General features: G+C 41.9%; 1 protein-coding gene across 12 annotated transcripts in view; it reads right to left on the reverse strand.

Moving 5' to 3' along the window:
• Positions 1-237: 237 nt before the first annotated feature.
• Positions 238-24585, reverse strand: part of LOC118358999 (volume-regulated anion channel subunit LRRC8C-like) — a 31236-nt gene continuing 6888 nt past the window's right edge. For 2 of the 12 annotated variants that reach the window (XM_035737113.2, XM_035737115.2), the window contains exons 2-8: positions 22818-22939; positions 18945-19087; positions 3905-4294; positions 3150-3754; positions 2675-2996; positions 1900-2262; positions 238-1679 (exon numbers count right to left, since the gene is read on the reverse strand). In XM_035737113.2, the coding sequence (XP_035593006.1) occupies positions 1113-1679; positions 1900-2262; positions 2675-2996; positions 3150-3754; positions 3905-4294; positions 18945-19082 (2385 nt within the window). In that variant the 5' untranslated portion in view covers positions 19083-19087; positions 22818-22939 and the 3' untranslated portion in view covers positions 238-1112. Of the gene's footprint in view, positions 1680-1899; positions 2263-2674; positions 2997-3149; positions 3755-3904; positions 4295-18944; positions 19091-22817; positions 22940-24585 lie in introns of all 12 variants that reach the window. The other 10 variants (XM_035737111.2, XM_035737112.2, XM_035737109.2 and 7 more) reach the window with 7 other exon arrangements.

The following is a 24585-nucleotide window of genomic DNA, read 5'->3' on the forward strand; positions in this document are numbered from 1 at the left end:
CCACCTGCCAATGTTGTTTGTCTCTGGAAATTGCATGGCTGTGTGCTCAATTTTATACACCTGTCAGAAACAGATGTGGTTGAAATAGCTGAATCCACTAATTTGAAAGGGTGTCCACATATAGATACAGTATATACATATAGATACAGTATATACATATATATATATATATATAAAAAAGCTGTGTATGTCTGCATGCATAGTTTATCTACAAAGGAGACAAAGGTACAAATAAGAACAGGTAATAATGTGCATAACTTATTGATGTAATTTGTATGAATTTCAAATGACAATATACAAATGCAATGTAAATTAGTAAAGCTTGTACATAAATATAGCAGCAATACAACAAATCGAATGGAAAAGAGGGTGCAATAGCATGTGGCACAAAAGGCCAAAGCTAGAGCAGGCTAGGCTAGCAGGGGCTACATAGGATAGCACATGGCAGGCAAACAATATAAAAATTAAAATTAAATGAAAAGTATTCAAGCAGCAATGCAATAGCCATAAAGAGCAGGCCTTAATTAGCATAACATAAGCAAAATGCAGAAAAGGTGCAACGAGTGATTAACATATGTCAACTAGCAACTACATGTAACAGAAGAAAACAGATATGTTTGTGCTATCCTTCCATTCCTTGCCACGCCATGTCATGCCAAACATTGTGTGGCATATGACAGAGAATAAGGAGTCAAATATTAGCCTGGGCACAAGTACACCTTGCCTGTGACTAACCCTATTGTTAAGAACCATTTAATTACAACACAATGCCATGTTCCCTTCTGTCATGAAGTAAGACTTCGACATACTCCTAAAAACATTCACCCATGATTATCACATCTGCCCCCTATAAACAAACTTAGGGTACAGTGCTTAGATTTTGATCGCGATGTGTAATACAGTAAAATCGACCATTTTGGTTGACTCGGATTGCCAGACAAACTGGCCTTTTCCTTTTTGAACAGTCAAGTAAGTTGGCTTGTCCGAGCCAGAATAACCCATTGGCTCCTGTCCTATCACTTTTTTATATAGTTTAATGCAGCTTGAAGTATACCCCCTGGGCGGGACGCTAGTCTATCGCAGGGCTTTTTGCATAGATACTGTAAGACATTTCACTCAGTCTTCATTTTGTCTCGGATTTCCGATGGCAAGGTTTCAAACAGAGCGTCTTCCACCATTAGGCCACCGCGCTTCAATGCCCGGCAGAACCCAAGCTCTGGAGGCAGGAGTTCAAAATGGTTGCCCTTCAGTTCCAGGTGTGTCAATAGAACCAGGTATGAGATCTTTGGGGAGAGCAATGACAGCGTATTCTTGCCCAGCTTGAGGGTTGTGAGCTTCTTGCAAAAGAACAGCTCGTCTGGGAGGTTCTCAATCTTGTTGCATGTGACGGAGAAGTACTGAAGACTCTGTAGGACACCAATCTCTGGCGGAATAAACCGGATGTCGTTGTTGGACAGGTCCAGGTAACGAAGCTTGTTGCATAAGAACAGGTGCGAGGGCAAGATCTCAATCTTGTTGTGACTGAAGTAGAGGCGCTCTAAGCTGCCAAGCTTCTTGATGTGTTCTGGGATGTAGCAGATACTGTTGTGCCAGAGTTTCAGGCACGTCAGCTTGCGGAGGTGCTGGCAGCTGACTATCTCCTCGATGGAGTGCAGGTTGTTTTCTTTCAGGTCCAACTCCTGTGGAGTTAGAACATTTTGTTTTAAGTATAACACCACAATATTACAGGAATTGGCATATTTGAGGTCAAGAAAACCACCCAGAACAGGGGTCGCTGGAATTTCACCATTGAAGCCCTTTTCTCCACTAGGAGCTGACAGGAATAACTCCTTACATATTTAAAAAACACATTGTAGACCACTCAGATAGCAGGGGCAGTCAAAGTAATGCATATCATACCTGTAGGTTCGTGAGGCTGAAGACAGCATGTGGGATGCGTTCCAGGTCACAGTGCACCAGCTCCAGTTCAGTCAGGTTCACCATCTTCTTCAGATTGTTGAGCATCACCAGCTTAGTGCCGTCGTTGTAGACATACAGCCTCTGCAGGTGGCTGGACACATCCACAATGGACTGGGGGATCTTTGTAAAGTTACTTTTGAGTGACAGGGTCTTCAGATTCTTCAGCTCCCTCAGGGACTCCAGAACCACATTTTTAGATGCGTCAGGACTCAGTGAGCCAATGAGGTAGAGCTCCTCTAGATTACGCAGGTGGTACAGCCAATGAGGCAGCTCTCTGCTGTCATCAAACTTCACCCTGAGCACCTTAGATAAACAAAAATATAAAATGCAACAATTTCAAATATTTTACTTAGTTACAGTTCATAGAAGGAAATCAGTCAATTTAAATAAATTGGCCCTAATTTATGGATTTCACATGACTGGGCAAGGGCCAGCCATGAGTGGGCCTGGGAGGTCAATTTACTTTGTCTCCGCACACTGGGGAGCCAGGCCCAGCCAATCAGAATTTGTTTTCCCACAAAAGGGTTTTATTACATACAGAACTACTCCACCTATTAATCCCGTAGGAGGAAATGTAATGTCAATAACAAATACGTACAAAATACATACTGTACGAGACAAAAACCCAATACAACGCCAGGAGGAATATAGATTTTTTTTTAAATATATCCTATACGAAAAGACTACGAGAAAAGCACATGGTAGAATAGCATACCTTGAGGTTCTCTTTGAGGAAGGAGGTGGCTGTGGCGTGGATCTTTAAATAACACTGATACAGAGAAAGCTCCTGAAGGTCTTCAAGCTGGGCGATGGAGGCTGGGATGGTTACGTTGTTGATGATTTCAAGCTTCAGGGACTGGAGCTCTGTCACCTCAAAGATGGTGTCTGGAAGCCCAGACAGCATGAAGAGCTGCAGCTCCAGTCTGTTGTTGTGGTTGGTCATCAGTCTCTGACGCAGCTTCTCTGGCGTCCACTCATGGTTCAGGTTCAGCTGTTTCAGTTTGTTTTCACTGACCTCTGATAGGAACACTGCGAATCTGAGAACAAGAGAGTGAAAGAGAGAAGAAGAAGTCAAAGATTACTTTATTGTCCAAGGATGGGCAAAGGAAACTTTTACAATTGGAGGCATTGCATACTTATCAATAGCAATGAAGAGCTAAATTACTTGTACAATTACAAAGACAACGCACCTCTTGGAGTATAGTGGGTCATACTGGTCGATCATGTGCAGCATGAAGGCAAAGTCATTCTTCACGTCTGGGATGTCATCGATTCCTGTTTCCTGTCGTACGTATTCAAAGGAGTATTCCTTCAGCGAGCGGTAGAAGAGCCAGTAGGAAGTGTAGAGGCAGGTGAATCCATACACAGCCACAAAGCATAGGTAACAGTATGACAGCTTGGAGAACAGGTGGGCCATGGTGTGATTACAGGAGAAATGCTTATATCCTGTCATGTCCTGCATGTCCACATTGCACTTCACTGTGATCTGCACCTCCGAGACTAACGCACTGTTATACCCGATGATGAGGAGGAACTTCATCACTTTGAGAACAGTTTGGCGAACATACATAATATAGAGGATGTCCCCCTCCTCAACATGCAGGCGGAACTTCTTCACCTTCTCAAACAGAGCTTTGGCTTGCTCTCCTTCCTTCTTTTCCAGGGCACTAGCCGTGGGCTTGTCCACGACAATCTTCTCTGGGATGGATTTGAGGGACTGGGTCTTCTCCAGGTCGTCCAGGTTCCCCTCTACAGACACGTTGAGGATTGCTCTACTGGCACTGCACTTCTTATCCTTGAATGAATGAATGAATGAATGAATGAACTTTATTTGACATATTAAAATGTATACAGTTCAATATAGGTTAGGTTTTCGGACAAAGATTGAGCTTAGTCCTGGACAACAATTATTCCAGGCATGTACACACACATATACAAACAATACCTTCTCCTCTGGGTTCTCTCCAGAAACTTCCGACAGAGCTCTGGTAGTCCAGGGGGAGTCAAAGCACTTTCCCAAGATGGAGATGAAATGCTCGATCTTAGAGCTGGAGCCTGGGAACTTGAACCAGAAGTTGCTACACACCATGAAGATCAGGGTGTGTATGAGGACCAGGTAAGGGAAGTACTTGGCGTACCAGTGCAGAGCCTTCTCGTAGCACATCTGGTTGATGAAGCTGTACTGCTGGAGGTCCAGGTTGGTTTTCAGGCCCATCATCTCGTGCATTTCCTGTGGAACAGCGGGTGAGACCAGCTCGGTTGTATTTGGTAAGAGTATTGTTTGGTTTGGCATGGACATTCTTTGGGGAAGGCAGATGATTTTGTCCTGCATCACCTGAAATAAAATAAGGAACAAATAAGCAAGCAAGCAAGCACGCAAGATCGAAACTAGTCTGTTGCAGTGATAATAGAAAGAGGGGAATATCTGTCTCATTTCCTGCACTGACTTCCCTGGTAGAAATGCGACTCAGAAAGAAAATAACCAGTTAATGTTTTAACTACCACAACCTGAAGAGGGAGACAGACTTCCTAATGCAATACTTTACCACCAAATTATTTGTTATGCTTTAACTCACTATTGCACCTTGTAAAACAATATTTGTTTTACTATTCATATAGTACTTACAACATTACAAGTATTTTACTTTATTGAAAACATAGATTAATCATGGATCCAAAAAAAAACGATTATTTTTCCTTCAGCTTCGTAAAGATGTACTTGTCTTGCTATGATGCAGACTAGTGACTTAGCCTAAATATCATGTGGTTTATGGGCCACAGGAAATTACTCTTGGGGTTGTGCAGCACCGGTATGGGGCAGAACAGATATGCAAAGTCAAACCTGCTTAAGGGAGAGATTGCTAAGGGAGAGATACCATAGTACACTCAAAGCTCATTACCAAGCTAAGGATCCTGGGACTAAATACCTCCCTCTGCAACTGGATCCTGGAATTCCTGACAGGACGCCCCCAGGTGGTGAGGGTAGGTAGCAACACATCTGCCATGCTGATCCTCAACACTGGAGCTCCCCAGGGGTGCGTGCTCAGTCCCCTCCTGTACTCCCTGTTCACCCACGATTGCATGACCAGGCATGACTCCAACACCATCATTAAGTTTGCTGACGACACAACAGTCACCGACAACGACGAGACAGCCAATAGGGAGGTCAGAGACCTGGCCGGATGGTGCCAGAATAACAACCTATCCCTCAACGTAACCAAGACTAAGGAGATGATTGTGGACTACAGGAAAAGGAACACAAAGCACGTCCCCATTCTCATCGACGGGGCTGTGGTGGAACAGGTTGAGAGCTTCAAATTCCTTGGTGTCCACATCAACAACAAATTAGAATGGTCCAAACACAGCAAGACAGTCGTGAAGAGGGCACGACAAAGCCTAATCCCCCTCAGGAACCTAAAAAGATTTGGCATGGGTCCTGAGATCCTCAAAAGGTTCTACAGCTGCAACATCGAGAGCATCCTGACCGGTTGCATCACTGCCTGGTACAGCAATTGCTCGGCCTCCGACTGCAAGGCACTTCAGAGGGTAGTGCGTATGGCCCAGTACATCACTGGGGCAAAGCTGCCTGCCATCCAGGACCTCGACACCAGGCGGCGTCAGAGGAAGGCCCTAAAAATTGTCCAAGTATAAGTATTTTTTAGAACAAGTCTGGGGAAGGGTCATGTAATTTGTATTTTATTACATTGAAATATTTCAGTTTAGACTTAGTTGCTTATTTGTAGACCCGCATGGAATCCACGCACGCAGAATTCTGCCTAAAAGCCGTGGAATTCCGAATAGAATGCATAGGATTCTAAAAAGTAAAAATAATCTGCCAGCTGAAAGCAAAGTTAAATAAAATTGACTTGAATAACATTGTTTTTCACTGATGTATTTCAATCACCGAAAAACATAGCCAGAGGTGTAGCCCACTCTCGCCACTGTAGCCCCTCCCCTGTGTGAGTGAGAAGTGCAGGATGCAAACAACTCCGTGAATGAATGACAGCTGTCTGAGAGAAATATTTAACAAAAAAAATGCCCAGATTTACAGCAGAGGAGCTGAGGAGTAAAACAGTTGATGACCAGAATAACAGCCAGGGACAGGGAGTTCCCAGCTGAACTGTACGAGAATGCAGCCTTTGCAGAAAAGTCTGTCAGCATTCAATGGACTAAATACGCATCAAACTGCGGTGGAGCACCAGCGATCACACCGACACAAAAATAGGAGGGTTCGTGTGCCAGGTAAACATTGATGCTTTAGCAAGCTACAGATAGCTAGTTAATATAAGAGGTTTGTTCTAGTTAGCTAATATCTGTTCTTGACCATTACCTTTGTCTGTATCTTCAGTGGCAAGTTAGCTAGCTAGTTAACTAGCCTGGCAAGCTTCCCAAGTTACTCCAGCTACATCACTTAATTTAGGCTAGCTAGCTCCACCACATCACTTTGGCTACAAGAGAAGTTAGAGGGGGGGAAAAAGAGAAAAAAAAATACCTTTACTCCACACACAGAAACACATTAAAAAAAGCCCCCCCCCCCCTCCCATTTGGCAAATCTGACCATAGTTATATCCTCACGATTCCTGCTTACAAGCAAAAACTAAAGCAGGAAGTACCAAAATGACTCAGTCAATAAAAGTAGTCAGAAGATTCAGATGCTACAGGACTGTTTTGCTAGCACAGACTGGATTATATGTTCCAGGATTCATCCAATGGCATTGAGGAGTATACCACCTCAGTCACCGGGTTCATCAATAAGTGCATCAACGATGTCATCCCCACATTGACCGTGTGTACAATTCCCAACCAGAAACCAAGGATTACAGGCAACATCTGCACGGGAATAAAGCTGCCGCTTTCAAGGAGCGGACGCTTTTTAGAAATCCCACTATGCCCTCAGATGAACAATCATAGGCAAAGCAGCAATACAGGACTAAGATGGAATCCTACTACACCGGCTCTGGTGCTCATCAGATGTGGCAGGGCTTGCAAACGATTACGGACTACTAAGGGAAATCCAGCCACGAGCTGCCAGTAATGCGAGCCTACCAGACGAGCTAAATGCATTTTATGCTCGCTTCAAGGGGGCCGAACAGGCCCCCCATTTAAATCGACAGATGTCGTGGAGCGGTTCGAGAGTTTCAAATTCCTTGGTGTCCACATCAACAAACTATCATGGTCCAAACTCCTAAAAATTGCCAACAAGACTATTGACATTGATACCCCCCGCGTTGTTTTTACACTGCTGCTACCCACTGTTTATTATCTATACATAGTCACTTCACCTCTACCTACATGTACAAATTACCTCAACTAACATGTACCCCACACACTGACTCAGTAGCGATAGCCCCTGTATATAGCCGCGTTATTGTTTTGTTTCTTCTTTATTTAGTAAATATTTTCTTAACCAACAATGCAGTTCAAGAAATAGCGTTAAGGGCTTGTATAAGTAAGCACTTCACAGTAAGGTCGACATCTGTTGAATTCAGCGCATGTGACAAATAATATTAGATTTAAAAATTGTTACCGCACTGGATGCAAAAAAATAAAAGATTCCATTTGAGTTTGCTTATTAGCAGATACACTACCATTCAAAAGTTGAGGTCACTTGGAAATTGTTTTTTTTAAAGAAGAATTTGCTTTTTGTCCTTTTAAAATAACATAAAATTGATCAGAAATACAGTGTAGACATTGTTAATGTTGTAAATGACTATTGTAGCTGGGAAAGGCTGATATTTTAAGGAGGCCCATTATCAGCAACCATCACTGTGTTCCAATGGCAAGTTGTGTTAGCTAATCCAAGTTGAGCATTTTAAAAAGGATCATTAGAAAACCCTTTTGCAATTATGTTAGCATGGCTGAAAACTAATGTTCTGATTAAAGAAGCAATAAGACTGGCCTTCTTTAGACTAGTTTGAGTATCTGGAGCATCAGCATTTGTGGGTTCGATTACAGGCTCAAAATGGCCAGAAACAAAGCACTTTCTTCTGAAACTCGTCCGTCTATTCTTGTTCTGGGAAATGAAGGCTATTCCATGCGATAAATTGCCAGGAAACTGAAGATCTCGTATAATGCTATGTACTACTCCCTTCACAGAACAGAGCAAACTGGCTGTAACCAGAATAGAAAGAGGAGTGGAAGGCCCTGGGGCACAACTGAGCATGGCAAAGAGGGACTTTGCAATTAATCTCTTCATAACATTCTGGAGTATATGCAAATTGCCATCATACAAACTGAGGCAGCAGACTTTGTGAAAATTAATATATGTGTCATTCTCAACTTTTGGCCACGACTGTAGACACTAATGTACTTGTCCCTTTGCTCAGTTGTGCTGCGGGGTCTCCCACTCCTTTCTATTCTGGTTAGGGCCAGTTTGCTCTGTTCTGTGAAGGGAGTAGTACACCACGTTGTATGAGATCTTCAGTTTCTCGCATGGAATAGCCTTAATTTCTCAGCCTCTGTACGCCTACGTAGATATTCATTTTTTTTAAGTCAGCCGTTTCCAGCTACAATAGTAATTTTCAACAATAATGTCTACACTATGTGATCAATGATGTTATTTTAATGGATGAAAAAAAAGTGATTTTCTTTCAAAAACAAGGACATTTCTAAGTGACCCCAAACTTTTGAATGGTAGTGTATATAGTTCCAGTCAAAAGTTGACTCATTCCAGGGTTTTCCTTCATGTTTTACTATTTTCTAAATTGTAGAATAATAGTAGGCATCAAAACTATGAAAACACATATGGAATCGTGTATTAACCAAAAAAAGATCAATTATAAAACATATTTTGATGTAAGATTCATCAAAGTAGCCACCCTTTGCCTTGATGACAGCTTTGCACTCTTGGCATTCTCTCAATGAGCTTCATGGGGTAGCCCCCTGGAATGCATTTCAGTTAACATGTGTGCCTTGTTAAAAGTTCATTTGTGGAATTTCTTACCTTCTTAATGCTTTTGAGCCAATCAGTTGTGTTGTGACAAGGTAGGTGTGGTATACAGAAAACAGCTTTACTTCGTAAAAGACCAAGTCCATATTATGGCAAGAACAGCTCAAATAAGAAAAGAGAAATGACAGTCCATCATTACATTAAGACATGAAGGTCAGTCAATCCGGAAAATGTTGAGAACTTTAAATGTTTCTTCAAGTTCAGTCACAAAAACAATCAAGCTTTATGATGAAACTGGCTCTCATGAGGATGGCCACAGGAAAGGAAGACCCAGAGTTAAATTGCTGCAGAGGATGAATTCTTTCGAGTTGCCAGCCTCATACATTGGACCTCAAGTAAATGCTTAGAGTTCAAGTAACAAACACATCAACATCAACTGTTCAGAGGAGACTGCATGATTCAGGCCTTCATGGTCTAATTGCTGCAAAGAAACCACTAGTAAAAGGACACCAATAATAAGTGACTCCCTCGGGCCAAGAAACATTAGCAATGTTTGGACTTATGAATCCAAATTGAGATGTTTTTGTTCCAACCGCTGTGTCTTTGTGAGACGCAGAGCAGGTGAATTGATGACCTCCGCATGTGTGGATCCCACCATGAAGCATGGAGGAGGAAGTGTGATGGTGTGGGGATGCTTTGCTGGTGACACTGTCTGATTTATTTAGAATTCAATGCACACTTAACCAGCATGACTACCACAGCATTACGCAGTGATACACAATCCCATCTGGTTCACGCTAATTTGTTTTTCAACATAACAATGACCCAAAACACACCTCCAGGCTGTGTAAGGCCTATTTGACCAAGAAAGAGAGTGATGAGTGCTGTATCAGATGACCTGGCCTCCACAATCACCCGACCTCAACCGCAATGCTTTACGCTAGAAACAAACTGTAAAATACCCGGGAAAGACTTGACTCCGATGCATATGGGGGATATCATGGTTTCATTTCTTTGACGTACAGAGGCCGTCTTTTCTTGGGAAGTAATCTAATTCTGTCACTATCAATTGATTAAGCTCGTCAGTTTCTGTAGGCCTACAATAGAAGATGTTTAAACCCAGACAGCCTTTTAAGGAAACACTGCTCTCATTTGGTTAAACCACGGAAGACGACTAGCCAGCAGTTAAAGCTAACATTTTTCTACGTCGGTAAGCCTACTCTGTCTGGGGTGGAAAGGTAGGCCTAACCTTTGAAAGCACCATGCTCAGAGTCCTAATGAAGTCTCAGATTTTATTATTTGCAAACATGGACAGTTTCATTCCAAACGAGATTTGGCATTGGAGAAATATGATAAGATGAACACATAGGCCTATCCATTCTTTGCCTGTCATTTTGGTAATTTGTGTGGTATTAAAATAAAAAAAATCTGCTAATATGCAAAATTACAAAGGCAATTTTGACCTGCAAATACTTCTGATCGATTCATGCAAAGCTTTAGCTATAAAGGAGATCTTTATACCCTTACTTTTGTCAGACCGCAGTGCTCTGCGAACCTTCTGGCCCGTAGCCCTGTGCATCAAAATTCCTTTGTCGTCATCTAATGCTTACAGGATGAAGAACAGTTTCTAAAACTGCATATATAAGGCTCTGGTCTGTCCAAGTAGTGAGGGTAAACATGTTCTGCTATCCACTTTGTATTAATAATTTTGGGTATAGGGGAGGGTCACTTGTTTTTTTTAGCGTTAAGGGAGAATTTAGGTCAAATATACTTTGCTGAAGGGAGGGCCATCCGTTTACATTTCACAGAGGTCAAATTTTCTCCATGAATCCCTTATTATAAATAATGTTCACTCCCTAAGTACAGTCTCTAGAGAGGATTAGGAGAATTCTACACCCTCCTTTCTGTCCCCCTCTTACTCCCTCATGTACTCTGTTTCACACTCCTCCATTTCTCCGTTGCCCCTCAGCTCCCTTTCTCTTCCGCTTCGCTTGTCTTGTTCGCCCTCGCTCTCCCTCTATATATCCCCCCTTCAGCTTTCTCCCTTTCCCTATATGTGGTAGCTGGTATGTAGAGCTATACATGAGCTACTCTCGGTTTTCAAAAAAAAATGTTTCCCCTTTGGCAGGGCCAGTGCTTCCCCCACGATTCTAAACTGAGACAGGAAATGTATTAATTAGGGCTAGTAAAACATTTTTTTAAAGTCTGCTTTGACAAGGCTGCAGTTCTCGGAAGTCATCGGATGGGTGTTGTTTTGTCAACCATGTCTCAGGGAAATTCTTAGCATTTGGTAAGTAAATATGTTCCCTCCATTTAGTATGATAGATTACATTATGAATGGAATAGTGATCGTACAATGTCATACAAATTACAGGACGTATAGTATTATATATCTTAGCCGGTCATACAATAGCATCCAAATTGGATGACTTAACTGATCATATGTTATTTGTCACAAATACAGTACCAGTAAAAAGTTTGGACACCTACTCATTCAAGTTTTTTTTTTATTTTTACTAGTTTCTACATTGTAGCATAATAGTGAAGACTCTGGTCTATGAAATTGCTACATGATTCCATTTGTGTTATCAAAACAGTGTTAAATTCAAATATATTTTAGCCACCCTTTATCTTGATGACAGCTTTGCACACTCTTGGCATTCTCTCAACCAGCTTCATGAGGTAGTCACCTGGAATGCATTTCAATTAACAGGCATTGTTAATATGTGGAATTTCTTTTCATCTTGATGCATTTGAGCCAATTAGTTGTGTTATGACAAGGCAGGGTTGGTATACAGAAGATAGGGCTATTTGGTAAAAGACCAAGTCCAAATAATGGCAAGAACAGCTCAAATAAGCAAAGAGAAACAACATTTCATCGTTACTTTAAGACGTGAAGGTCAGTCAACGCAGAACACTAAGAACTGAACGTTTCTTCAAGTGCAGTTACAAAAACCATCAAGCGCTATGATGAAACTGGCTCTCATGAGGATCACCACGGGAAAGGAAGACCTAGAGTTACCTCTGCTGCAGAGGATAAGTTCATTAGAGTTACCAGCCTCAGAAATCATCAATTAACTGCACCTCAGATTGCAGCCCAAATAAATCAATCAGAATTCAAGTAACAGACAACGTCAACTGTTCAGGACATCATGGTCAAATTGCTGCAAAGAAACCACTACTAAAGGACACAAATAAGAAGAAGAGTTGTTGGGCCAAGATATATGAGCAATGGACATGACACCGGTGGAAATCTGTCCTATGGTCTGATGAATCCAAATGTGATTTTTGGTTCCAACCACCAAGTCTTTGTGAGACTTAGAGTAGGTGAACGGATGATCTCCGCATGCGTGTTTCCCACCATGAAGGAGGAGATATTATGGTGCTTTCCTGGTGACACTGTCAGTAATTTATTTATAATTCAAAGCACACTTAACCAGCATGGCTACCACGGCATTCTGCAGCGATAGTCCAAACCAGATGGGATGGCGTATCATTTGTTTTTCAAGAGAACAATGACCCAAAACACACCTCCAGGCTGTGAAGGAGCGTGATGAGTACTGCATCAGATGACCTGGCCTCCACAATCACCCGAACTCAACCCAAGTGGGATGCAGAGTGTAAGAAAAGCAGCCAACCAGTGCTCAGCATATGTGGGAACTCCTTTTAAGGCTGTTGGAAAAGCATTCCTCATGAAGCTGGTTGAGAGAATGCCAAGAGTGTAAAGCTGTCATCAAGACAAAGGGTTCCTACTTTGAAGAATCTAAAATATATAATATATTATAAAATATATTTTTGATTTGTTTAACACTTTTTTGGTTACTATATGATTCCAGGTGTTACTTAAGAGTTGATGTCTTCACTATTATTCTACAATGTAGAAAATAGTCAAAATAAAGAAAAACTTTTGAATGAGAAGGTGTCCAAACTTTTGACTACTACTGTACATATTTGGCAGGGAAATGCTTATGTTCCTGGCTCCAACAGTGCAGTAATACCCAACAATAAAAAAAAACATGCAATTCCCACCAAAATAAAAGGAATTAAGTAATATAAGAACGAGATAATATGGCTTGGAGGACGTACAGTATTATACATCTTTCTCTGAGACCTGGTTGCTTGTTGCATCTTAACAACAAAAGGAGAGCTACGGAGAGAATTACATTAGTGGTTTGGAGAATTAATGACAAAGGTTAGGATAATTAACGTAAAAGGTTAGGAAAACAAAAATGACCAAAGGTAGGATAATTTGCATAGCAGGTTAGCTGAATCCGGTTAAAGTTAGAATAAGGGTTAGCTAAATATCCTAGTGACTCCAACCCGCAACCTTTGGTTTGCTAGACGGTCATGGTATACGCCCACCCATGATCCCCGACCAACCTCCCTACTGTAGTTTGTCTTAAGTACAGTAGCTAGATCATTGGTAGATATCATACATCTTGGAGGTTCTCACTAATTTATTTATTTTATTTTACCTTTATTTAACCAGGCAAGTCAGTTAAGAACAAATTCTTATTTTCAATGACGGCCTGGGAACAGCGGGTTAACTGCCTGTTCAGGGGCAGAACGACAGATTTGTACCTTGTCAGCTCGGGGGTTTGAACTTGCAACCTTCTGGTTACTAGTCCAACGCTCTAACCACTAGGCTACCCTGCCGCCCCTATATAAACACTATATAAACAAAAGTATGTGGACACCCCTTCAAATGAGCAGATTCAGCTACTTCAGCCACATGCATGGTGACGGGTATATAAAACCAAGCACACTGCCATGCAATCTCCATTGACAAACATTGGCAGTAGAATGGACTTACTGAAGAACTCCGTGACGTTGAACATGGCATCGTCATAGGATGCCACCTTTCCAACAAGTCAGTACGTTAGATTTCTGTCCTGATCCAGATGCCTGAGGCAGGTCAATTGTAAGTGCTGTTATTGTGAAGTGAAAATGTCTAGGAGCAACAACGGATCAGCTGCAAAGTGGTTGACAACACAAGCTCACAGAATGGGACAGCCAAGTGCTGAAGAGCGTAGCGCACAGAAATAGTTTCACACCTGCTTCCAAACTGTCTCGCGAAGCAACGTAAGCACAATAACTATTCATTAGGAGATTCATGAAATGGGTTTCCATGGCCGAGCAGCGGCACACAAGCTTAAGATCACCATGCGCAATGCCAAGTGTTGTCTGCAGTGGTTTAAAGCTAATTGCCCAACATCAGTTCCAACCTCAATAATGCTTGTGGCTGAATGGAAGCAAATCCCAGTAGCAATATTCCAACATCTAGAGGAAAGCCTTCCCAGAAGAGTGGGGGCTGTTATAGAAACAAACGGGAACCAAGTCCATATTAATGCTCATGATTTTGGAATGAGATGTTCGACGAGCAGGTGTCCACATACTATACATACACTACATGACCAAAAGTATGTTTCGTATTTCTGAGGCCAGACTGGTTTTTACCATTTCTAAACACTCATTCTGTCTTTCGTAGAGACTCCTCCCTCAGCTCAAGGGACAACAGGGGATATTCCCACCCTAATAAATAGTTCCTGTCAGTGGTGTTTGGGGTTTCAAAAAATTATTAGTCATAATCTACACAGGTTTATACAGAGATGTAGCCCCTATGGGCCCTGGTCCAAATTAGTGCACAATGTAGGGAATAGGGTTAATTTGGGACGCATCCCAAGAATAAGCAAATCGAGCTCCACCCTCTCCAGCTGGTCTGAGAGGTGAAGAACAAGGAAGTGACAGGCCATATGAATCATGACTACATCCCAAATGGCATCCAATTCCCTATTTAGTGCACTATTTTTGATCAATGCACTATAGGAAATAGGGTGCCATTTGGGACAAATCCATGTGTTTATAAAGAGCGGGTGGGGAAGGCAGGAGGACATTTTTTGGGGTGGTGCAGTGTGTGTGTGTGTTATGCAGGAATTTATTTCCTTTCCGTTTGTATACTCCCGCCAGACTGCAACTTACTTGAACCCAACACCGGGCTGTTTGTCACTGCAGGACAGGACACAAAGTTCTAGAGCTTGGTGTCCCTAATGACTTACTGTATCTTATTTATTTGTAAACAGCTGGTGCACAATATCTAAGGAAGTCAAGGTTTTGCTCGCCTGAGCTAGAGTATTACATGATAAGCTGTAGACCACACCATCTACCTAGAGAGTTTCTGTATTTTTGTAGCTGTCTACATACCACCACAGACCGATACTGGCACAACGACCGCACTCAATGAGCTCTATTCCGCCTTAAGCAAACAGGAAACGCTCATCCAGAGGCGGCGCTCCTAGTGACAAAGGACTTTAATGCAGGGAAACTCAAATCAGTCTTACCTAATTTCTATCAGCATGTTAAACCAGGGGGGGAATCTAACATATATTAAAACATTTTTTTATTTATTTATTTTTTACTCTGGACCACCTTTATTCTACTCATAGATGCCTACAATGCCCTCTATTTGGTAAATCTGACCATAATTATATTCTCCTGATTACAAGTAAAAATGAAAGCAGGAAGCACCAGTGACTCAGTCTATAAAAAAGTGGTCAGATGAAGCATATGCTAAACTACATGACTGCTTTGCTAGCACAGACTGGAAAATGTTCCGGGATTCTTCCGATGGCATTGCGGAGTACACATCAGTCACTGGTGCATAGATGACGTTGTTCCCACAGTGATTGTACGTACATACCCCAACCAGAAGCCATGGATTACAGGCAACATTCACACTGAGCTAAAAGGTAGAGCTGCCACTTTCAAGGAGCAGGACTCTAACCCGGAGGCTTATAAGAAATCCTGCGATGCCTTCCGACGAACCATCAAATTGGCAAAGCGTCAATACAGGACTAAGATCAAATCATACTAAACCGGCTCTACAAGCCCTGCCAAACCCGACGAGCATCAAACTATTACAGACGACAAAGGGAACCACTGCCGAGAGCTGCCCAGTGACACAAGCCTACCAGTGACATAAATAACTTATATGCTCGCTTTGAGGCAAGTAACACTGAAACATGCATGAGAGCTTCAGCTGTTCCAGATGACTGATCACGCTCTCCGCAGCCGATGTGAGTAAGACCTTTAAAACAGGTCAACATTCACAAGGATCAGGGCCGGACGGATTACCAGGACGTGTACTCAGAGCATGTGCTGACCAACTGGCAAGTGTCTTCACTGACATTTTCAACCTCTCCCTGACTGACTCTGTAATACCAACATGTTTCAAGCAGACCAACATAGTCCGTGCCCAAGAACATGAAGGTAACCTGCCTAAATGACTTCCGAAACGTAGCACTCACGTCTGTAACCATGAAATGCTTTGAAAGGCTGGTTATGTCTCACATCAACATTATCCCAGCAACCCTAGACCCACTCCAATTTGCATAACACCCACACAGATCCACAGATGATGCCATCTCTATTGTACTCCACACTGCCCTTTCACTCCTGGACAAAAGGAACACCTATGTGGGAATACTATTCATTGACTACAGCTCAGCGGGTAGGTAATAACACATCTGCCACACTGACCCTCAACACAGGAGCCCCTCAGGGGTGCATGCTCAGTCCCCTCCTGTAGTCCCTGTTCACTCATGACTGCACGTTCAGGCACGATTCCAACACCATTATTAAGTTTGCAGACAACAATAAGACAGCCTATAGGGAGGAGCTCAGAGTCCTGACCGTGTGGTGCAAGGACAACAATCTCTCCCTCAACGTGATCAAGACAAAGGAGACGATTGTGGACTATAGGAAAAGGAGGACCGAGCATGCCCCCATTCTCATCGACGGGGCTGTAGTGGAGCAGGTTAAGTTCCTTGGCATCCACATCACCAACATGGTCCAAGCACATCAAGACAGTCATGAAGAGGGCACGACAAAACCCATTCACCCTCAGGAACTGAAAAGATTCGTCAAGGGTCCTCAGATCCTCAAAAGGTTTTACAGCTGCGACATCGAGACTTAAGCCACCCTAGTCATAGACTTCTGTCTGCTTCCGCACGGCAAGTGGTACTGGAGCACCAAGTCTAGGTCCAAGAGGCTTCTAACCTGCTTCTACCCCCAAGCCATAAGACTCCTGAACAGCTAAACAAATGGCTACCCAGACTATTTGCATTAGAATAAACACATAACTATAAATAGTAAAATCAGAGAAACTGATAATTTTGCAGTGGTCTCTTAATTTTTTCCAGAGCTGTATATATTTTTTATTATTATATATCGTTTTTGGAATAGAACTACAATGAGAGTTAAAGAACACGAGGATGCAAGTATATACAGGTCAGTACCAGTACCTCATTCAATGTACAGGGATACTGGAGTGGTTGAGGTGAGTTGATACATAAAGTACCAGTCAAAAGTTAGGACACACCTACTCATTCCAGGGTTTCTTTACTTGAACTATTTTCTACATTGTAGAATAATAGTGATGGCATCAGAACTATGAAATAACACATATGAACCAAAAAAAACAAAAATATATTTGATATATTTGAGATTCTTCAAAGTAGCCACCCTTTGCCTTGACGGCTTTGCACTTTCAACCAGCTTCATGAGGTAGTCACCTGGAATGCATTTCAATAACAGGTGTGCCTTGTTAAAAGTTAATTTGTGGAATTTCTTACCTTCTTAATGTGTTTTAGCCAATCAGTTGTGTTGTGACAAGGTAGGAGGTAGTATACAGAAGATAGCCCTATTTGGTAAACAATCAAGTCCATATTATGGCAAGGACACCTCAAATAAGCAAAGAGAAACAACAGTCAAATATTACTTTAAGACATGAAGGTCAGTCAATCTGGAAAATTAAGTTTCTTCAAGTGCAGTTGCAAAAACCATCAAGCTCTATGATGAAACTGGCTCTCATGAGGACCGCCACAGGAAAGGAAGACCCAGAGTTACCTCTGCTGCAGAGGATAAGTTCATTAGAGTTACCAGCCTCAGAAATTGTAGCCCAAATAAATTCTCCATAGTTCAAGATTAGTAACAGACATCTCAACATCGACTGTTCAGGTGAGACTGTGTATCAGGCCTTCATTGTACATTGTGCAAAGAAACCACTACTAAAGGGCACCAATAGAAGAAGAGACTTGCGTGGGCCAAGAAACACAAGCAATGCACATTTGACTGATGGAAATCTGTCCTTTGGTCTTATGAATCCAAATTTGAGATTTTTGGTTCCAACCGCTATGTCTTTGTGAGACGCAGTGTAGGTGAATAGATGAGCTCTACGTGTGTGGTTCCTACTGTGAAGCATGGTGGTGTGATGGTGTGGGGGTGCTTTGCTGGTGACACTGATTTATTTAGAATTCAAGGCACACTTAACCAGCATGGCTACCACAACATTCTGCAGCGATATGCCATCCCATCTGGTTTGCACTTAGTGGGACTATAATTTGTTTTTCAACAGGACAATGACCCAACACTGCCAGGCGGTGTAAGGGCTATTGACCAAGAAGGAGCGTGATGGAGTGCTGCAGATGACCTGGCATCTACAATCACTCGACAATCACCCGACTCAACACAATTCAGATGGTTTGGGATCAGTTGGACCGCGGAGTAAAAGAATAGCAGTCAACAGTTGCTCAGCATATGTGGTAACTCTTTCAAGACTGCTGGAAAAGCATTCCAGGTGAAGCTGGTTGAGAGAATGCCAAGCATGTGCAAGGCTGTCAAGGCAAAAGGTGGCTACTTTGAAATATCTCAAATAGAAAATATATTTTCATTTGTTTACACTTGTTCGGTTCCTACATGATTCCATGTGTTATTTCATAGTTTTGATGTCTTCACTATTATTCTACAATGTAGAAAATAGTACAAATAAAAACCCTTGAATGAGTAGGCGTGTGCAAACTTTTGACTGGTATTATAGTTTAAAAGAAACAAAATATTTTAAAAAAATATGACTGTTCTGCACACAGAACAGAAGGCAGACTGAACTACAATAGTAAAACTTACTCAGTTTTGCCGCCTGGGTATAGGCTTATGCTTTAAAATGTTTAGAACATGTATGCACCCCTTAGGAACAATAGTTTGTTCATAGATAGTCAGGCTTTTTATGGAAGAGCTTTTGAAGCTGTTGGATGTTACTGACCTGTAAGGTGCATCCGAACACTCCGATCATTAGCATGACCACAGAGAGGTAGTCTGTGAACACATCCCACCAGGGCTTCAGAACCCGGAACTGTGGCTGCTGTTCCGAAAACTGTCGGAACTCCGTCACAGGAATCATGGCTCCTGCTGGGACAGGGATGAAATGTAGGGGTTGTTTATAAACAATGTATAGCTTCAAAATATGTTTAATCCTTATATGTGCCAGTTGTTACAAACATAACTGCATTTATGAATTTGTGGTGTGGTGACATTTCTCCATCCCCATCCCTTAGCTTTAGAGCAAGTGGCATGCCTGCCTTTTGGTTGAAAAACAAATAAAGGATTGTGCCCTTAAGCCTCCATTTAAATCCCCTTGTCACATTCCTGGAGGATACCCACCATATAGGTTCAATATGTCCAGCTTCCAGACTAGTTGACAATGCAGGGGGAAATCCTTCACAAGACGACACTAGGATCGAAGTTGACGTTAAGCATTGCCTTCCGTACAACCACTCCGTCTATTGTTTGTCAAACAAACCAGCCCTGCCAAAACACAGCAGGCCCCAATATGGCCATGTTTGTTTTACATTCAATTAGGATCACACGACAGGCCTTTCACTGGAACTATGAATCAAAGTTTCCTTTCGGTGTGAGGTTTGATGGATTTCAACTCTGCTTCCCATCATGCTGTCAAACATGACAAAAAAAAACTATTGTAACTGATGGTGTATAATTCCCTTTGTGATAGAGTTAGAGATTTGAATGTACAACAAAAAAAAAACTCACTGGTTTGATGTACCAATACACAGAGGAAAGCCTCACTTCTGGCAGTTGGTTAAGATCAATTTCGTGGCTGGCATAGACAAAACAATCTGCCTGTTAGGATGAATAACTGAATCAGTCTAAAGCAGCATAATATATGGAGTAATCTCAGTTAACCCAGATTTAAGTCTCACATGATTGGTCTCCTGCTTGATTAAGTTCTGGATCCATACGTGAGAGAAGAGATGAAGAGATGCTAGAACGAGGAGCGGAACCGGCACGAGGAGCTCCATCCATCCTCTCTATTTGCAAGTTAACGACCGAAATGTACCCTCCTCTTCCGAAATTTGAAAGACGCCAACACCTGTAATATCGTGATTTCTCCAAATAACCAGTGACGAAAAACCCAACACAATTACTGCTGCTTGTTATCCCACAGTACCAATTATGTTAATGGCGATCTGGCCACGAGAGAATGTAAATGGAGCAATGCTTTAGCATCATCAATGCCTTATAAAAATATGCCTATCATGTCTACAATGACTTTACTATACCGGATTGAAAAAAAGCACCACCAACTGGTGGTGGTCTCTGAAAGAGGTGCCAGTTAAATATAGGTAGAATCGTACTGGCGCCTCTTAGGTGTGGCAATGACTAATAGGAGACGGATGTACAGAAAACTCTTTATTGCAAACACTTAAAGATGCACTATGCAGAAAATCGCTCCACCACTTCCTGGTTGCTAAAATTCTAATAGCCTCATTTCAGTGTGTGACTAAAGCAAGAAGTGTCTAAACCGCAGTGATTTTTATTTTCCATAATCAAAAATAAAGTATTTTCAGCTGTTTGATGCGAAACTTAAGAACAGAAATAACTCACATACAACTATTAGAATATTAGCTACATCTTCTTAGACTTGCTTTCAATGAGAATGACATATCTATAAGTCAAATTTATATGTGAATTTGGTCAGGTCACCCAAAATCTTGCATATTGCCGCTTTAAGACACACCAACATAGCAAGAGGGGACTAGTAGAAGTGATAGTGGTTTCTCTAATAAAACAAACAATAGAGAGTATGTAGAATAGGCTAAACATAGCACTCAATATAAACATAGCAGTGGGCTAGCACGCTATAGGCTAGGCCAGAGTTTTGTAGGCTAGGCACAATACAAGGCATTCAGGTAAACTATAATTTGCAAGGCTAACAGTGATGGCCAGCAGTGACCAAAAGGGCTTTCACTGCACACAGTATACAATAAGGCCATGGGAACAGGCACAGATCAGGCACTACCTTTGTAGACTGGAAGGGGCATGTGCTCTGAAAAATGCCCTGATAGTACAATTTCCCCCAAAAAATTCCCCCAAAAAATGTTTTTTGTATACGATTGTCATTGTCATTCTGAACCCGCTGCCAGCAAGTAGTCAAATTCTCATCTATACTTCAGAACCAAATACTTGTACATCTTGATTGTTAGCCAATGACCAATCAGCATTGGCAAGCAAAGGCGGACCAGATTACAATCCAGATTAGACCAAAAATAACTGGGGGTTTTTCCCTCCAGTTTTGCCTGGCAAAAACAGAGTAGGCCTACATTGATCATCCATACAAAATAAAGTTTAGCATTTACTACTGACTCATATTTGGCAGAACAATTTGAGTGAACATTTTCATTTTTTCAGTTTGGCCTTTAACATAAGTAAAATAGTCATTGCATAAGTATTCAGCTCCCTGACTCAATACATGTTAGAAACACCTTTGGCATTGATTACAGTTGTGGGTCTTCTTGGGTAAGACTATAAGAGCTTTGCAAATCTGAATGGTACAATATTTGTCCATTATTATTTTGAAAATTCTTCTATATGTTGGAACATGGCTAGACAGACATTTAAGTCTTGCCATATATTTTCAAGCAGACTTAAGTTTTTACTTTTCCACTCAGGAACATACACACTGTCTTCTTGGTAAGCAACTCCAGTGTAGATCTGACCTTGTTGTAGGTTATTGTCCTGCCGAAAGGTGAATTCCTCTCCCAGTCTCTGGTGTAAAGCGGAATGAAGCAGGATTTCTTCCAAGATTTTGCCTGTGCTTAGCGCCATCATTTATTTTTATCCTGAAAAACTCCAGTACTTACAGATGTCAAGCATACCCTTACCATGATGCAGAATCCACCATGCTTGAAAATAAAGAGGCAGTTACTCAAAGATCTGTTGGATTTGTCCCCAAAATGCATGTTATGGAATATTTGTATTCTTTTCGCTCTGTCATTTAGGTCATTATTGCGGAGTCACCACAATGTTGTTGAGCCATCCTCAGTTCTCCCATTACGGCCAATAAACTCTGTAGACATTTTAAAATCAGTGACCCCATAGTAACATCCCTGAGCAGTTTCCTTCCTGTCCTGCAGCTCAGTTCAGAAGGACAACTATCGTTGATGTGTCTGTACGTCAAACCGGCCTCACAACCGCCGACAACATGCTTGGCGTTGTGTGGGCGAGTGGTTTGCTGAAACATTGTGAAGAGACTCCCCCATGCTGGCTGTGGGGTTATGGTATGGGCAGCTTTAAGCTACAGACAATGAACACAATTGCATTTTATCGAATGCAATTTGAATGCCCAAAAATAGTGATGAGATCATAAGTAACATTTGGCTTAACAAATCACAATAAGTTACATGGACTCACTCTGTGGGGGGGGTAAACATGATGGTAGTAACAAATGGAGTTGGGTTGGATATACTTATGGTAGGCTGCAGTATTTCTTTAACTGGAGTTGTGTTGTCATTGTTAATAAGTGCAGCATTTATTCTAGTTTAAAATAATTTGCTAAATACTTTACTCAGATTGTGCTGCTTTACCCTCCTGTAATAATTGCCCAATGCGTCTGACCGTGGTTGTGGGGAGAATACATTTTGGGTGTACTTTTTTTTGTTTCAGCACATGACCCCCAAAATGTCTGTGCACAGCCCTGCACAGGAGCAGCCATCTTAGGTTACATAACAACACAGTGGCCATCTTGAGGCATATAGTAGCAATGACCGAGCCTGTACTGGCTGGTCTAAACATAAACAAGCAGGTTTCAATACACCCAAACCCAGTGAAGTCCACTTACTATATCATGGATGCACTAACACTAGAGTGTGTTGTCAGAGTCCAGGGCTTCAAGAGAAAGGTCCATTCGTTGTGGCCCCGCTGTTGGTGTGCAGGGCAGAAGTTACCAGAGAGTTCTGCTTTCTGAAGATGAAAGAGGCAGGAATTGGGTATCTGTGATCCCAGATGACTGCCTGTGGTTGGCTGACCCCATGGTCTGATACGGCAACCCTAGCAACCTGGCCTAGCAACAGAGGTGTGAAGTGCAAGTTTATGGCCCTTTAGGCTCCAGCGGGGATTGGGCGCCTACTTGGTGCAGTTGGACACATCTTGGGGATTTCTCAGGGCCACAGAGAGAGGGTTTTCTCCACTGATGTTACACGTCTCAGTCTTTCAGTCTCTCTCCCTCTGGTCAGCTTTAGCAATCTGCTTACTACGGGTATCACTCTGAATTCTATACAAATGATGAAATATAACAGCCATGTTTTTGTAAACACAAATAGGCCTACCATATAATGTGTAATTTACTGTATACAGCCCATTACATCAGAGTGTACCAAGTTTCAGCTTAACTGCAGGAAATGCCATATACAACTGACTGATGTTCTAGACAGGATAACATAGAAATATAATCACTATTTCTGATCACTATTGTGATTCCATTTCTCTTACAGTGTGATCATGATTCTATTCTGTATGCACTTTTGTGCAAATGTCAAAAAAATAATAATACAACTTAGAATGGTAACCCAGATACCAAAAACTTTTCCCACGCCTGCCATTTCCCGCTGTCGCTATGCCCATGGCTATAAATTCCTACAGCCAGCGAGCGGAGTTTTCCGCTCAAGACATGATTTGCATCTCCGGCTGGTAGCCTCCATTCAGAAGACCGCTAAGCCGTCGGCAGGCCACTTTTGAATCACTGGCGTTTAACATCCACTCTGAGGACAGCTATACGCCCTAGGCAAACCATCTAGCCATGAAGTAATTCAAAAGACAATAGCCAGGAATTTCTCGACTCTCAAATTAGGCCTGCCACCATCCAGCTAACCACAGCCAGCCAGAGGCTACAAACTGTTTTTGTTGTGATCTATAAACCTTCCCCTACAATGTGATTTAAAGTTGATTTGCCAATTTAAAATAAACAGACAGCGCATTGCAAATAATTGAGGATGACAAAAGTGATACAACTAATCAATAATTTACAGTTTATAGCCATTAATAACATTACTTTTATGTACTAAGCTATATTTAAAGGCAATACAAACTGTTCCAGTTGCTTTGTGAGAGATGCCACTCCCGAAACCACTTCACACAGTATCGATCACTAACATTAAGGGTGAAGTTGTATATAGTCATGCAGCCAATTCAAGTCTACTGTATTGAGGCCATTAATACATAGCCTACATTCCAGTGTCAGAGGAAGGCCCTAAAAATTGTCAAAGACCCCCCCCCCCCCAACATATATGCATAGTCACTTTATCTATACATTCATGTACATACTACCTCAATTGAGCCGACCAACCAATGCTCCCGCACATTGGCAACTTTAGGCTTTTGTAAATAAAGAACAGATGAATTGTTTGTATTTATCACCACCGAACGTTTTGCAATACAGAATGTATACTAGTGGCGTCATGTTCGCGGGCCTGGATTTTGAGTCAGTGAGAGCGATTCATGTTGTCTTTGTAAAAACTTGCTGGAGATATACCTATATTTTTATCTTTCTGTATAATTGTTTGGTACATTTTATTTATTTTTTTTACCATCCAGAGCATTGGAAAATGTTT

The sequence above is a fragment of the Oncorhynchus keta genome, chromosome 26 (assembly GCF_023373465.1).
Source record: "Oncorhynchus keta strain PuntledgeMale-10-30-2019 chromosome 26, Oket_V2, whole genome shotgun sequence".
NCBI classification, from domain to species: domain Eukaryota; kingdom Metazoa; phylum Chordata; class Actinopteri; order Salmoniformes; family Salmonidae; genus Oncorhynchus; species Oncorhynchus keta.